Genomic DNA, 15,650 nt, shown 5'->3' on the forward strand with positions numbered 1-15,650 from the left:
TCCATCGTTATTATTATATTTAATTGTCACTATAAATACGAATAAGTATGCGACTTGGTCGATCAAGGAAATCCTAAGACGTGAACCAATGATGGACTGATCTTAAAGCTGCTTTTAATCAAATAAAAATCTGTGCTGAAAGAAGAAAACACATTCAACTGCACTATAGATCAAATACGGAGCATGCCACCCACCACAGGAACCATTAAGGACAAACAAACCCATTAAGCGACATAAAAACTCGCCACAAACTGAACAACCAGTGAGAAACTGAGTGACCAGGCCAGACATGGGGCTCACAAAGTCTCTTTTCCCGTGGAGCCGAAAAACTGATATTTCACAAATAAGGTGAATAACGTGTACACGGATGAAATGGGCATCGTGCAGCATCAGGAGCAGCACCCCATTTGTACAGCAGCACAAAGAGAAAGTCCGTAATGGTTCAAATAAAGGAAGGTTTTATTACTCACGTGGAGAACTCGGCTTGAAAGCCTAAATACATGCAGACGAGAACATGCACATCTCTGTGCAGCATTGTTGGTGGAATGTGAGTGAAAGGAGCGGAAGCTGCATCCTCGTCTTGTTATCTGTGCTCATTACCCAAAGAAAAATGGGAATTGCTACTCTCTGCTCACTCTTAATCTTAACATTTATCGCCATTTATTGCTGTTCGACACAGTTTAAAGTAAATATGCTCCGCTGACCCAGTTCTGTCGAGCGTTTCATTCCCCATTTAACACGGAAAACAAGTGAAAGTGGGGTGCTTGTGGGTCAATAATTACATGTATTTATTCCTTACGCAACCTGTTTTATTTTTTTGCCACTTTGCACTTCATTAGTGGAAACAACCAATACGTTATGAACCAATCTTGTAATGGGTTGTATGAATTACATAGGTGAAAGTTAAGGATTTTTTTTGTTTTATTATTTAAGGTAAATGCATAACATTATTAAAGATAAGTAAAACTTTATTATCATATCATGCTATTGTTTCGGATGTTTTTTATCAGATAATTAACCGGAATTATATCCAAGACTGATAGCAAGTGAATTCTTGCATCCAGTTACATCAGGATTAATTGGCACATTGGTGAATTTTGATCCAATAATAAAGTGATTGAAAAACATACGAGAGACTGGAAAATATACACAAGTGAATGAAATATGCACGTTTCGTTAATAAATCATATTTATAATCCCTACTGTGTAGAGTTGCACTATAGATGCAACAAAGTTCTCACACATAGTATAATGACCCCCACCGGTCCTCCGACAGACCAATTTGACTCATCTTCGAATATACTTAATATATTACTACTTTGATCCATATCGTATTATTCGTATTTGTGAAAAATTTCAACTCGATCTGACAAATTTCAAGAGAGTTATCGAAATGACGGACAGACTGATAGAAACATAATATGGCCCACAAGCCCTGGGTGGGGGCTAAAATTGAGGGAAACGCAATTTTTCGAATGTTATTTCGAAGATGATAAAACAAGACGAAATATGTGCTCGTTCTGAAAACGCCAGCTCTTGTTAAAAGTTTTACCTTCTCGATAAATAAAAGTGCAAGTTTGCTGAATGTCAACGTAGTAGACACGTAGTAACTCTTTCCTACTTTATCTAATAAAGATGACATCCTTGAACCTACCTTTAGCCACGATTGCAAATAAAGCGAAGGAGAATGTTTATATCGTCATTAATTAAACAGCTTACTTCGAATAATTTTTCTATTTTGTATCTTGCTCTCTGGTATAGTTACACATCGCGATTTAGACATTGACGTGAGTACCACCATTGTTTTATATTGCGTGCCAAGCTATGTATGGAAAATCCTCTAAGAATAAACGCGGTAAAATTTAGTGAATGAAATGCTCCTCTAATTCCAGACAGAACTTAAAGCAGAAATAATAACGTAGCAGAAATTAAGCAAAGGTAAATCCAGATTCGATTACGATAAGAAGCAAGAACGAGACTCAGAGTTTAAATGTGCATTTAGGATTTGCATCCATCTCTTTCCGAGAAGCTTCAGAGAGCCGATTTTAGACTGCGAACACCTCTGGATTTAATAGCATATCCAACTGCGATGGTGCTATTAGTAAGCACATTCAATTTATCCTTAGGATATTTTCTGGGTCATTCTCCATATTACGCACACATACAACTTTGCAGCACGTCCATTTCTAGTCTGAATCGGAGTGAGAAGATCGGATGGGCCTGTGTTGAATCATTTAATGTCTCTTTCAGCTTAACTCATTCCACTTATTCGAGCAAAATTGTCCGAAGAATGTGAATCGTCTCCTTTATCAAACGTCCATTATCCAACAAAAAAAGGTGAAATGACGCAAAAATCCAGCTCGGATTATTCAATTCTGGGGTCGGCAGGCGATTTTTTTAGTGCGTGGATTCTTGAGTATCAATTTTTTCATTGCCCCGTTGTTAGCTCCTTTTATAATCAATGTTATAATCATTGTTAGGAAATTAAGTATTTAAAACAAAATTTAACGTGAGGTTTAAAAAGTTGCCATATTATTTGTTTTGATAGCAAGGTTTTGGCGCACATAACGAACGAAAGTTGAGCGAAAAATATATATTAGAATAAAGTGAAAAATGGATTTGGAGAGAGAATCTCATTTTTCATACTTTATTTTCCTTAGGCGAGATCAAGTCAAATCTGAGACGCTGAGGAAAGATGGAGGTGACGCCGACGTGCTATTCACTTTCACTTTGCTCTCGCTACTCATGTGCTCTCCCGAAAAGACGACACACATTTTCCCCGAAAACCAGACTTCCGACCAAGTGACAAGACTTGTCCGAGTCGCTGCCTAGTGCCAGGATTTCGAATGATTCCTGAGAAATCCTTGCTTCGGTGTAGAAAGTCTGGAGAGGCGACTCTCGAGTTCCAGTTTGAATCTCTTCCTCCTCCTCCTACTCACTTTTTCACGTTGCCATACAAAATCTTTCTCAACGCACACAACTGAACTCTTAAGAATATTGAATGTAAGGCTGAAACCATAAAAGTATTTGTATTATTGGCAAAGGCCCAGACATTGTCACGTGGAAACACTTCGAATGCATGGTCGTTACTTATGTATTTACCTGTTAGTACAGATCCACAGAACAGAAATTGTCTACTACTCTTGTGTCAAAAACGGTAATTGCATCAACTAAAAGCCTCTACCACGTATTTCCCACTTTGAGAACTATTTTCATCGTGCGATGTGATGTAAATTTCGGCTGACATTTCCTCGAGGTGCATTAATACTTAGAATTCTTGGGATCCATCATCCAGTCTTATTAAGTTATCACTCATGACTCAAGTAAACTTTTCTCACATCATCCCCTGCTTTTCATCTGCTGGAGCAGTGTTTTGCTGCCGACTCGAGATAGAAGACCAAAATTGGCACGTAGTATTATTTGAAGTCTGTAGCATTCCAATAATCCATTCCAAACTTTTATTTTAAGTATTTTCCCATATTGTTTACGAAGGAGGAACTTGCATGAATTGATAAAATATCAAATGTCGAAGCGAGATCGTACGTACTCGTAAACCATGAAGCAAAAAATGTTGTTATCAAATCACGTGCTCTTATCCATCTTAAGATTTCTAATCAATTCGCACTCCATTTGAGGCTTTCTTCGCTTTCTTCCCACAGGGGTTTCAAGCATGATGCATTACACAACACGACAGGCAACACATTTTGCACAGTAGGATATATAGACCCAGCAACACAGAGACTGATTCCTTGATTGAGACTTTGAAGTGTTTCCCATTATGGTAAGCAGTCAATGAGCATTTGTGAACGCTGCTGGTCCGAGTTTTCAAGATATTACGGGTGCAGCATGGAGTAAACAAGTCTCGTAACAAGTGATTGAGTAAGTATTGGAGCACAACCTCAGCATGTGCGGAAAACACATTATACGAATATCTAGGCCACGGACTCTTCCTAACCCATGAAACCTTTGAACCCTAACCCATGACGCTTTTCCTGTGTTGATGTATCCTGAGTGCATTGGCTCTTCCTCGGTCCAAAATACGCGTATCTAATGACAAAGTTTTCTTTAGGCTTAAAATCGAAATATTGGTAAATTATAAGTACTAATACAGAATTTGAGCATTGAGACTGGAGTGTTCTAACAAAGCACACAAGCAATTCATCATGTTTCGGAGACAAGCCCTTGTCATTCCACTTTCATTGGCAGTACATATCATCGTATATAATGGACATAGGCGGTTAAGGATGACACCCTCTCAGAGTATATTACCTTGGCTTTACACTCACTAGTCACAACAACCTAATTGACACATCCATCTCTGCAAATTTGAAAAATCATATTTGTGTGTAGACTTGTTCAAACACAGTTCTACGTTGTTGTTACAATGTGTAATTTCCAACAACGTCAAGTGGCTCAACAATGTACAAATGAATTTTCAAAAGGCTTAATTAACTGAATGCATGTACATAGAAGCAATTGACAATTATGTTTTATTAGAACGTTAAGTAATTTTAATGCATATTAGACATACTTATCCTTTGTAACGGTCTAAATTATACGTATGCCGTTATTTATTAGTTTTAATATATATGCTATGCCTGCTAAGGTGGTCGCAAAAACCTCCAGTTGAATATTTCATCTTCCAAGAAATAGTCTCGTCTGGAATGTCATACTGAGAAAGTATGCTCCCCACAATCCATATTTTCCTGGCAACTTTCCGACCCCCCAGCACGTCAGAAAATATTAAATGCGTTCCTTTTTAGTAGTTGGATTGGAATATATCTCGTACGAATTCCACGACATTCTGGAAGGGTTTCTTGGAATATAAGTAAGCAATCCCCAAAGGTGAGTGGAATTACTCGTTTGAAAATTCGTAGTTGGGTGTTATACACGAATCACCGACTGTGAAATTTGGCGCAAATAAAATTAATTGTTTTCTGAAACACTAAAATGTAATTCTCGTTCGGGCCAAATTAACCCCAGAAAAGTGAGGTGAACTGAAATGAGGATTCAGTTGAAGGAGATTGAATGATTGAATTGTTCGGATTTAGATTGAAGTCAGTATGGCACCATTACACAAAGCAGTCAGTGAGCATGATATTCGAATGCACAGATTTCATATGCTGAAGGACGTGAGAATAACTCACTCTGTGAGTTATATAATTCCATTCCATATTGGAAACATCCTGCAATTATTACACAATGTTTATATATTTATACGTATCGTTGGGCCATTTCATTTCTCGCAGCGATAAGGTAAATCATGAAAGATTACATGAGCACAAATATTTTGATTGCAATTTGTGCATATTTCCAGCATCATCTTAACCAAAAATACTAAAAAGAGCTATTTCGTCAGTAAAGAAATAATAATATTCATAACACTCATTTTGCATCCCCCAGTTCCATGGAACGCGTTTCATGCAAGTGGGCCTGCTGCTAGGACGGGCTGGCTGAAGACGGATTGAGCAGAAGAGAAGAACCAACTGAAACCGGCTAAAATGAGCCGCTTTCTGGTGCATTCAACGGGCATTCGAACTCCCATAAACGCTTCCCCACTCAAACCCTTCTTATCAGCCAGCGTTGAAATTGTGCTTACCGTTCACCTAATTTGGGGACAAACTTATTTATCCTCATTTTATTTCAGGAACATTTTACTTAAAAACCCTTGATACGAAATAGCTCTGTCCGACTAAATGCCGCACTGCATGGACGACACCCTCGGTGTTGCAACCTACGCGGAAGGGGGAACGTGAGACGGCTCGCCTTTGTGCCGAGTACGACATCCCGACCGCCGTTCATCGGTATGGACTTCCACGTGTCCGTCACCCCGTCACAAATCACTCGCGTGACAGCAAAAAGCCCAATTCTCTCCTCTAATGCGCTAGCCACTACAAACCACCAGCACACATTTTGCATACCCTGCTCACGACTTTCACCGCTTACTTACGCACCCCGTTGCTCGTTCCATGGCAGTTGTGCCCACAGTCGAATCCACAGTTTTCACTGATTGTTTGGAGAATGTTGGAACACGGGCGTTTCGGTATAAATTTCACCTTGGGAGGACTGAGAGCATCGCTGTTGTGGCAATCAAAACTCACTGAATTGAGCGTTTACTACTTTTTTCACTTACTCGACTCTGACTGACTTTCTTCCTCTTCATGCACGACCAAGAACAAGAGAGACGGAGTGAAGGAGATGAATATAAAATGCGTTTCCGGCTCTACTGCTCCTGCTTCATCTGCCTCAAATTTGCTCTCTGTTTTGAAACCACACAATCACTCAGCTAAAAAAAAGTCCGCGGGTGGAAGCTTTAGCAAACCCAGCAGACAACGTTGTGGTTGCGTCTGGTTTAATATTGTGTGTGCAGTTTGACAACCCCACCACTTTTGGGAATAGCTGAGCTGTCCCTCCTTAATAAAACTTTTACTTTCAATTTAGTTTCCTTACTGTAGCGAAAAAGTGATGGGGAAGTCTTTAATGCGAAACGTTATGCATGCTTGTACAGCTTAAATGCATACGCAAAAACAGCAAGGGAAATGTTTTAGATTTAAGAAGACTAGGTATAAAAGTTTGCATAGATTTTATGCTATGATCAATCTATTGAAATTGTGTGAAATGGATGACAAACTACAACTCTAGCGTACAGAATATTGACGTGCATTCAGAAATGCACGTCATACCAACAAGTATTTTTTAATACAAGTACAGTACATGTGCTAAAAAAATCTTTCACGGCGTATTTGCATATGCACCTAAGACAAAGAATTGTTTTTTCCCTGGCTTTGAATGCCGTGCAATTCTTTATCCATCAGATCGTTATATCGGCATGTGGAGGAACGTATTTTCATAAATTGGATGATTAAGGATTCCGACTCGATCCTTATGATGGATTTTCTGCGTCTCTCAAACCACACTGTTGGATAAAAAGAGAGCAATTTTATGAAATTAAGGCAATTTTGGTGAAAGCTTCCACGTGCCCAAATTATGATTCGTTTATCACAGATGAGATAGGCATCAAGTTGCGCAACGGAAACGTACTAAATTTGAGCTGATAACGTGCATGCTGTAGTCGAGTGAAAGCAGAATGAAGATCCTTCCGTTGGTTTGAGAGATGAGTAAATGGCATTTTTATTCAGTTTGTTATATTGAAGTCATGAACTTATTAGTTCCCCATCTAACATGCTTAGCAGCTTATTTCGCCAAAGTTGCTTAAGGGTGAAGAAAATTGCGAGTGGTTTCGTAATTTTTTACTAAACGAAGAATTAGCTTGAAAATGGCTAATTTTGAATTTCTAAATACATATGCACCCAACGAAACGTGCACAATATATGTTCAAATACAACTTAAAGTACATGTAAAACAGTATGACAATAATTTTGTGTTAAATCCAGCAGTGCTTGCAGGTTGTAAGATTTAAATCGGGCAGAATTTCCTATATTTTAGCCATATTTCAAAACCACAACAAATGTGTCATGTGCACAACCGTGCCAAAGAGATTTATCCTGGTTTTACGCAAATACATTAAAATTAATTCCGCTTTCTTCACTATGCGATTATCCCAAAGTGAAAGATAAACTTGGAGACAAAAGCGATGACGTTCGATTTCAGCTTTGCCAAAATGAGCAGCTTATTTATCAGCCACAAACTCAAACCCCTTCGTACATTCAGAGAAGATACATAAGAGTTCGTCTCATACTTTTACTTATGACTTATACGATTATCTGTATAGAGACGATGGCCAATAAATAAAATAAAATAGGGTAGCAACTTTGCCAGTTTCTTTCCTTTTATAGAGGCCAATGTCATGATTCAACTGCTGCTTAGTCCAAATCGTCTTTCCAACCGAGCTCTAATCTGGCTTTTCTTCTCTACGGATTCTCGTGAGTTCGTTAAATTTTCTATGTTTGTACATACGTAGTTCATGCTCGTATGGAAAATAGATTGGGGAAAGTGTGTAAATAGATGTAGATTACTGAAAAATAGCCCGAGGTGAAAAATATGGAAGGACTCCTTATTTATTTAATACTCTAGATCATTACAAGCATTGTCATTGAAATCAATAGGTTAATGATCCACATTTTATTATTAGCACTTTTAATAGAATTTTATGGGAAACATTTGACGTAGGTAGGTGAACATTCGTCCTAAGGATAATGTGCATATTTGTAAAAGTCTTGTATCATGAGTGCCCTTGAGTAGTTTCACTGCAAATCCGTATGAAAACCCACCTGCATGGACCACTAATTCAAAAAGCGTTAAGGAAACGTGGTCATGTCAATTTGTGAAGTGGAAAACTTTCTTTTGTGGATATATCTCCAATTATCCTCCTTTCATCCAAGGAATCGAAACAAAGTGAGGAGATAAAAACAGAGTGTGACGAGTCCTTGGATCGTAAATTGGATCTGTTTGATACATACATATCAAGTTTTGATCATACTAAAATGGTATATAAATTTGAATTTTCGTCCTCGAATAAATTGTTCAACAACTTGCGAAATTTTAGATTATTGCAAGAATTGCACAACTTTAGGCAAATGTACGTAAGCGCCATGAGCACTCATAAACTACTTATGTATTTATGCAGGTAACTACTGAAGTATATTGTTATGGTCTTATGACGTTGTTGCCTTCATAACCGTGGGTGTGATGTGTGTATTCCTCACGTACATAGATACATACATAAATACAAGTAATGTATAAGTCTCCAGTAGTGTTCCATCAGGCTGTACGATTATCCCACCCGTTCAGTAAAAGTTTTTGATATGCGAGGTTAATTGCTTGTTCATTCAACTGAACAGTGTACAAAAAAGAAAGCACGCAACCTCCCATGCGCACATATTCTTTGTCAACTCTGCCTTTGTGGGGATACATTGTGCTAACTTGAGACGAGACCTAGTAACATTAACGGAAATGAGAGGATTGAACTCACCTCCTCACGTAGAGCGAACACGTCCGTTGATGACTAATTGGCTCGAAGGGGTAATCTCTCTGCGTCCATCGTACGGATGCTGACCTCGGGGGTTTGAGGCTACTCATGTTGTCCGCCAGCTTGGAGATGGATTCACCAGAATTTCTGCGGCCGATTCAATAAAGATTCTGTTATTTAAAAGTAATTTACAATTATGATTCTCACATTTTCAGTAAAAACTAACCAAGTCATAACACATAATAATATTTAGCATATTGGGAAGCTACATATGACAATCACCGATGTAATGTGATTGTCGATTCCTTCCTAATTGATGACTAGTATGAGAATGTGTGGACAACTTAGGACTTTAAATCCCAAAATCTTTCTCATTGGCACGTTCTCCTTGAGGTGCACTCAAATCTAATGTACAGTAAATTCCCATGATCTTGAAATACCTCATCCAACCCTCTCATCGAAATTCGTGACGTTTGAACGGGGAAGAAGACGTCACATCTGAGACACAAAATTATCGCATTATTTTGTGTTGTGAGTATTATCTCACGTCGAGCTCTATTCGGTTGAAGTATTTTCATTGTCCAGTTCAGGATCCTACAATTGGATTTTAATTTTATTAACAATGTAAGCAATCAAACCACCCTTGCCGCTTTCTCGTTTACTTTTATGTTGATCATTACATAGTTAAGCGTGGTAGCGTTTTTTGTGTTGATTTATAATAATGATAATAGATAGGACATGAGCTTTTCCTCTCAATATTCATGAGTAGTACACTTCCAATTCCTGTGGTAGACACGGCCACAAAAAGAAAGTGCACCGAACAGCGAGCACGTCAGCGTTTTAGCATAAACCAGACAAGTTCGATCACAAAATGATAATTTCGCCGATTAGAGAAAGTGGATGTAGTCATCATGGACCTAAATATGTAAAGCACGTAGGTAAGTCGTTCAATGAGGGCTCGGTTATGGCGTCGCTTACTGAACTCTAGATTTGAACCCTTATGCTAGCAATCAGTGTTCAAAAGGTAAAAGTCATAAAAGGAATTATTTACACGATCACTCGCATAAAGGTTTCATAACTTGCCAACACAAAGCTTAAAAGTGAACCACAAATCTCGAGTACAGATTTGACATAGCCCGAGTATGTGGTCATTTTATTTGTACAGTGTAAAAGTGGAATCTCTTTTGCGTATCAATTTCCCCATATGCCCAGCATCCACAATTTAAGCCTTTTCCTAGCGATTCTAAACCAGTAGTGAAATTTACGTCATACTTACGATTAGACCAGATACAGACACATATCACGAGGAAATTTTAGATTTGTATTATTTAAAATTATAAAAGTTTACCCCCACAATGTAAATGACCACTACCAGTCAGCTAATGTACCGATCATGCTCATCTTCAAATTTACGTACGGCATTGCTAAGATAAGCATCTTATGTAAGACAACATTGGTTAAAGGAGGTCGAAAGCGGGCCACAGACGGACACACGAACATGACGATTCCATGAGCCCTGGTTCGGGCTGAAAGTGCAACTCTTTGGTTATTGGATATATCTCACCTATTACTTATTTATTCACCACCCGAAAACGGCTAAAGTTAACTATCCATTGACGGCAAAGCTCTTGTAACTTTTGCATGACTAAATTATCAGTATGCTTGTACAAATGCTGCACAAATACACATGCTAAATTTGTTTTGTTGGATGTGTAATAAATTCATTGGCTCAAAAAATATGCATGTGAAACTCTGAAACTTGCAATCCAGGCTAGACTTTAGTTAACCGTCGGTCTCCGATAGGGTTAAGTGATACGTCATTTTGTTCGTCTCGGCGAGCTGAACAAGAATATCGAAGCCAGAAGGCGCGGAAATGTCCCGTTCAAAAGTTATGGCGGGACAAAGTTTGAAATTTTTATTGCATTTTTGGACGTTTCAGAGAATTCTACGACTTTGTCTCACTTTGCCCCAAAGCGGGAAATTTTTTGGGGTATATTGAGATTTTGGGGTAAGGTGGTATTTGGATGTTATTTATTAAATGTAAAATGCATCAAATCCGAGCGAAGCTAGACACTGTGAACACCACAGATTCTGTGCAGGGCCCTTCGCACTTGGCAAAACGGGGGCCCTCACATGGCGATCGCGAGCGAAGCGAACCTGGAAAATGCGAAAGCGGGAGCCCCGCACTGGTAGTAATTATGTCGAATATTGGGGTATTGTTCGTATTTTAGCGAGCGAAGCGAGCAGGTTAGGTTAGATTGAATACGCGGAAAGTGCTACCTAGGAGAGCTACCTAAAAGTGTTACCTAGAAGAGCTACCTAGAAGAGCTACCTAGAAGTGCTACCTAGCAGTGCTACCTAGAAGAGCTACCTAGAAGTGCTACCTAGAAGTGCTACCTAGAAGAGCTACATAAAAGTGCTACCTAGAAGAGCTACCTAGCAGTGCTACCTAGAAGAGCTACCTAGAAGAGCTACCTAGAAGAGCTACCTAGAAGTGCTACCTAGAAGAGCTACCTAGAAGTGCTACCTAGAAGAGCTACATAAAAGTGCTACCTAGAAGAGCTACCTAGAAGTGCTACATAGAAGAGCTACATAAAAGTGCTACCTAGAAGAGCTACCTAGAAGAGCTACCTAGAAGTGCTACCTAGAAGAGCTACCTAGAAGTGCTACCTGGGATAGCTATCTAGAAGTGCTACCTAGACGTGCTGCCTAGAATTGGGGAATTGGATAGGAAATAACCCCAAAAGTCTCAAAGTACCCCGAAACCCCTCCCGCCGTGCCGTAAAATGATTGTAATTCAATATTCTGGAATAAAAACTAAAAATCTCACCTTACCCCCCAAAATCTCAATATACCCCAAAAAATTTCCCGCTTTGGGGCAAAGTGAGACAAAGTCGTAGAATTCTCTGAAACGTCCAAAAATGCAATAAAAATTTCAAACTTTGACCCGCCATAACTTTTGAACGGAGCGTTTCCGCGCATTCGGGTTTCGATATTCTTGTTCAGCTCGACGAACTGAACATAATGACGTATCACTTAACCCTATCGGAGACCGACGGTTAACTAAATTTTTTCCAATTCATTGGCTCAAAAAATATGCATGTGAAACTCTGAAACTTGCAATCCAGCTCGAATATCAAACCCCTAGCTCTTGTCCCATGTACTTATATGGAAAATGAATTAATACTAGGCCAATTTTGTTGCAGGTTTTGACGGGTATCAATATAGGATCTATCTTGAAGGGATAACTATAAAATTTTGACAGGATACATCCGTTGTTCAAGAACCGAAAGCAGCCGGATTTAAACAAAGGCTTCCATGGGAAACTCTTCTGTGTACACAGTTTAACTTTCCGCGTTGGCTAAAAGCAAACGTGTCCTAAATATTGTCTTCTTCAAAATGAGTCTTTCCTGGGAATATCGTTGCTACATGTGTAGTGTATGAGCTCTTCGCTGAGCATTCCATTATGTAGACGATCCAACTAAAAGACTAAGTTTGGAAATTTGTGAATTATTATTCTGCTACGCAAGGAAAGTCTACGCGCTGTTTCTGTTAGCCTATCGTTGTTTCTTTTGCATGATAAATTTTGGATGAAACTGCACTGTTTTGTAGAAATTGGAAGCTTTTGTTGTCATTAAGGATTACCACGTACGTATAAAACTGGAGGTGGTTCGGAAGTGTGTAGCACTATTTATCTCCAAAAAGTGTGTGGTCAGTCAGTCAGGGCGTTTGTATTATCTTATATTGGTCGACTCCTCAGGGATTGAATAGTTCATTGCGAGTTTAGCGGTCAATCAAACTCTATCAAATTGTGAAATCGTGATCCCTAAATACATATCGCTAGATCCAAACTAAATATTATGTCCTTTGAACCTCGAATTTCAAATAAAACACGCTTGTCGTTGTAATATAATCCACATCAAAAGATGAAATTCACAAAATTTTCGTTTGAATTTTGTGTCACAGTGTTACGATCGAGATGTCTCGAACAATGTCAAATTTTGACCGTTGGCCGTTGTCTCAGAGGGACTTCATACCCATGTAAAACGCTCGTTATTTAATGGAAGTATATTCCTTGAGAGTATTGAGCACCAACCAAACTAAAAGTTAACTTTGAATCTCAATTCAAGTTTAAACAATACAAAATGATGTAGAAAGCACCGTCTTCTCAGAACAACAATGCAAATTAGAGTTGTAAATCAAAACCTTTACCCGACATTTGAATTTCTGAGAATTGTGCACCAACTTATTCCTAAAGTACTTGGTTAGTCGGTTTAGAATATCCTAATCCGAATTATTGGTCTGTAGGTATGCACTTCCTTGTTCGCAGTGGGTATTCCTCGAATAGCTGGATGTTCAGAACGCAGGGAAAAAGTTTTTTTAATGTTCATCTATAAAAAAACTGATTCTATACCATCTAAACCAACCTATGTACATTTCCAACTCGAATATTATTAGGGTGCGAATATATTTTTTTGCTTTCTCAGAAAAACAAGTTTTGGGATGACATTTTCCTTTCCCGAGGCAAATTGGCAACCATGTGGAGATTCGGACGAGTCATTTGATTCTGTTCTATCTGCACGTGTACCTCAACCAAACAGAATTTAGTGACATCACATTTACCTCTTTCCTCCACTTTCATTTCACACTGTCACATTCAAGAAGTAAAGTTAAGAAAACTTTAAGAATTTGGGAAGAGATGAGAAATAAATTTTGTGATTTGGGGCTGTCAGGTACATACTTGCAAAATAATTTCATCGAGAGACCCAGTCAATTTATCCGTGCACTTCAAAAACGAACATCATTTTGAAATCTTCGAGTGATTCGTAGAAGTGGTTGACAGGGGGTGTTAGCAATATATGTACGTGTATAAGTGCTTGGCATGAATTTACAGTTTCTGGACTATGTCGAGCTATTATTTTAAAAACCTGGCGTCAATCTCCTTCTTCTTCTCTGCATGTTGTCTCTTCCCGACTCTCGTCCTTACATATTTGGGACACTTTGGAGCAAAGACGAGAGCTCAACTAAACTTGTGCTCCAATAACTCAACTTTTCTTCTCTTTAGTGGCACTTACAGAGAATTCCTCTACGAACAAGCAAACTAGCTTTCTCCTCACTTGTCTTTTCTCGTCTCACCTCACTCTATATGTCCTCCTCCTCCATGCATATCCCTTCTCAAGAGAGGAAATTGAACCACTTCCTTCTCGACTGAAAACAGGAGGATGAGCTTTGGTTTAGACAAGTAAACCCATCCGTTTGATCCATTAACAGCAAAACACTTTAGCAAGATGCGAATATGACATCAAAAGTGAAAGTATAAAGATTTAGATTTTATGCTACATGTCATTTCTCTACATGAAAGAGAAGTATCGGATGGAAATATATTTAAAATCAGCCGTGCTACAATATTGTTGTAGAAAACAAATTACGTTAATTAATGATTATTTATTTGCAAAATTATTGAAACCCGAACCCGAATAATTATTGCAATTCTACCTTTTATCAATAATAATTTTAGATACATAGTCTAATTTTCCTGTAATTTTACTATTTTACATAATAATTATTGTCTTAATATTTTTCTAATTCTATGCAAATGTATTGTTTCAACATGTGTATCGTTCCGTTATGACACTTGACAACTATTGAAATGCCAGAAACGTTCGTCATATTTTACTTGTGACAGTTGGGACGAAGTGATTAGCAAGTAAAACAAGTTTTGATGCAGAGATTGAACCAACGATGAGGGCGAGGAAATTACAATTAGAGAATCTGCTACTGACATTTTGCACAATTCTTAGTATTCTCTTTGTTTATTATTGGTGCTGCTTCAGACTTGTAACGAATTGAGTAAATTAAAGTTTGAAGGTCTGGTTTTCATACACTATTGCAGTGAACTAACTGGAAATAAGTAAAACTAAGTCGTGTGGATTTGCATATCATCCTCAAGGAAAATTGAGTCGGCAAGTATGCAGGCAACAGGGATTTTGCTTTTGTTTCTTTATGTTTGTTATTTTACACCCACTAATGAGCACCCAACTGCTCCCATCCTCGAATTAGTTGGCTGATCTCCGAATGTTTGCCATTCAGAGAACGTAGATTTTCTCATATCATCCGTCAGAAGAAGTGGCCAAAAATCTATAAAAATGTATTCACTTGCAATTGAAAAATTTTCAAAGAAGTAATTGAAGTTGAAAATCAGTTTATGCTAAGAAATACTTAATTTTATGCGACCACAATGCAATGTTATCAATAATTGATGGTTTCACTGACACACAAATAAGAAAATTAATACTTTCAGCTCCTGTCAACTTTATTAGATGCTGCTTTGAGAGCCATACCCTAACCTTTGTGCTGTCGCCAGCAGTGTCACCTTATTTGATATGAAATAAATCTATGGATGCATTTACAGTTTTTACAGTCCAATGCTAGAAAAAAACATCAGATTTTTTAAATGAAATTTAGAATATCATTGACACTCCAGAAAATGTTGTAGGACAAGATATATGTTGTCAATAAACATAAATTGAACAAAATTGAGGTATGACTAAAAATTAGCCATATTCATGATTAGCTATTTTTATTGCGTGTCGGTTTAAATTAACGATAATTGTATATTATTTTGCCATATTTTGCCTACATACATCGCTTTATTATCAAATAATTGTCGAGAATTCTTTCAACCATAATGCTCAGCATGTGCGCAGGTTTGCCATCTTGA

General features: G+C 38.1%; 1 protein-coding gene across 2 annotated transcripts in view; it reads right to left on the reverse strand.

Moving 5' to 3' along the window:
• The window catches only part of LOC110842289 (potassium/sodium hyperpolarization-activated cyclic nucleotide-gated channel 3), an 86,110-nt gene that overhangs the window by 68,608 nt on the left and 1,852 nt on the right, over nt 1-15,650 (reverse strand). For both annotated transcript variants that reach the window (XM_035851554.1, XM_035851544.1), the window contains exon 2: nt 8,933-9,076. In XM_035851554.1, coding sequence (XP_035707447.1) covers nt 8,933-9,039 — 107 coding nt within the window. In that variant the 5' untranslated portion in view covers nt 9,040-9,076. The remainder of the gene's footprint in view (nt 1-8,932; nt 9,077-15,650) is intronic.

Source organism: Folsomia candida, unplaced genomic scaffold, assembly GCF_002217175.1.
Source record: "Folsomia candida strain VU population unplaced genomic scaffold, ASM221717v1 Fcan01_Sc001, whole genome shotgun sequence".
In the NCBI taxonomy this organism is placed as follows: domain Eukaryota; kingdom Metazoa; phylum Arthropoda; class Collembola; order Entomobryomorpha; family Isotomidae; genus Folsomia; species Folsomia candida.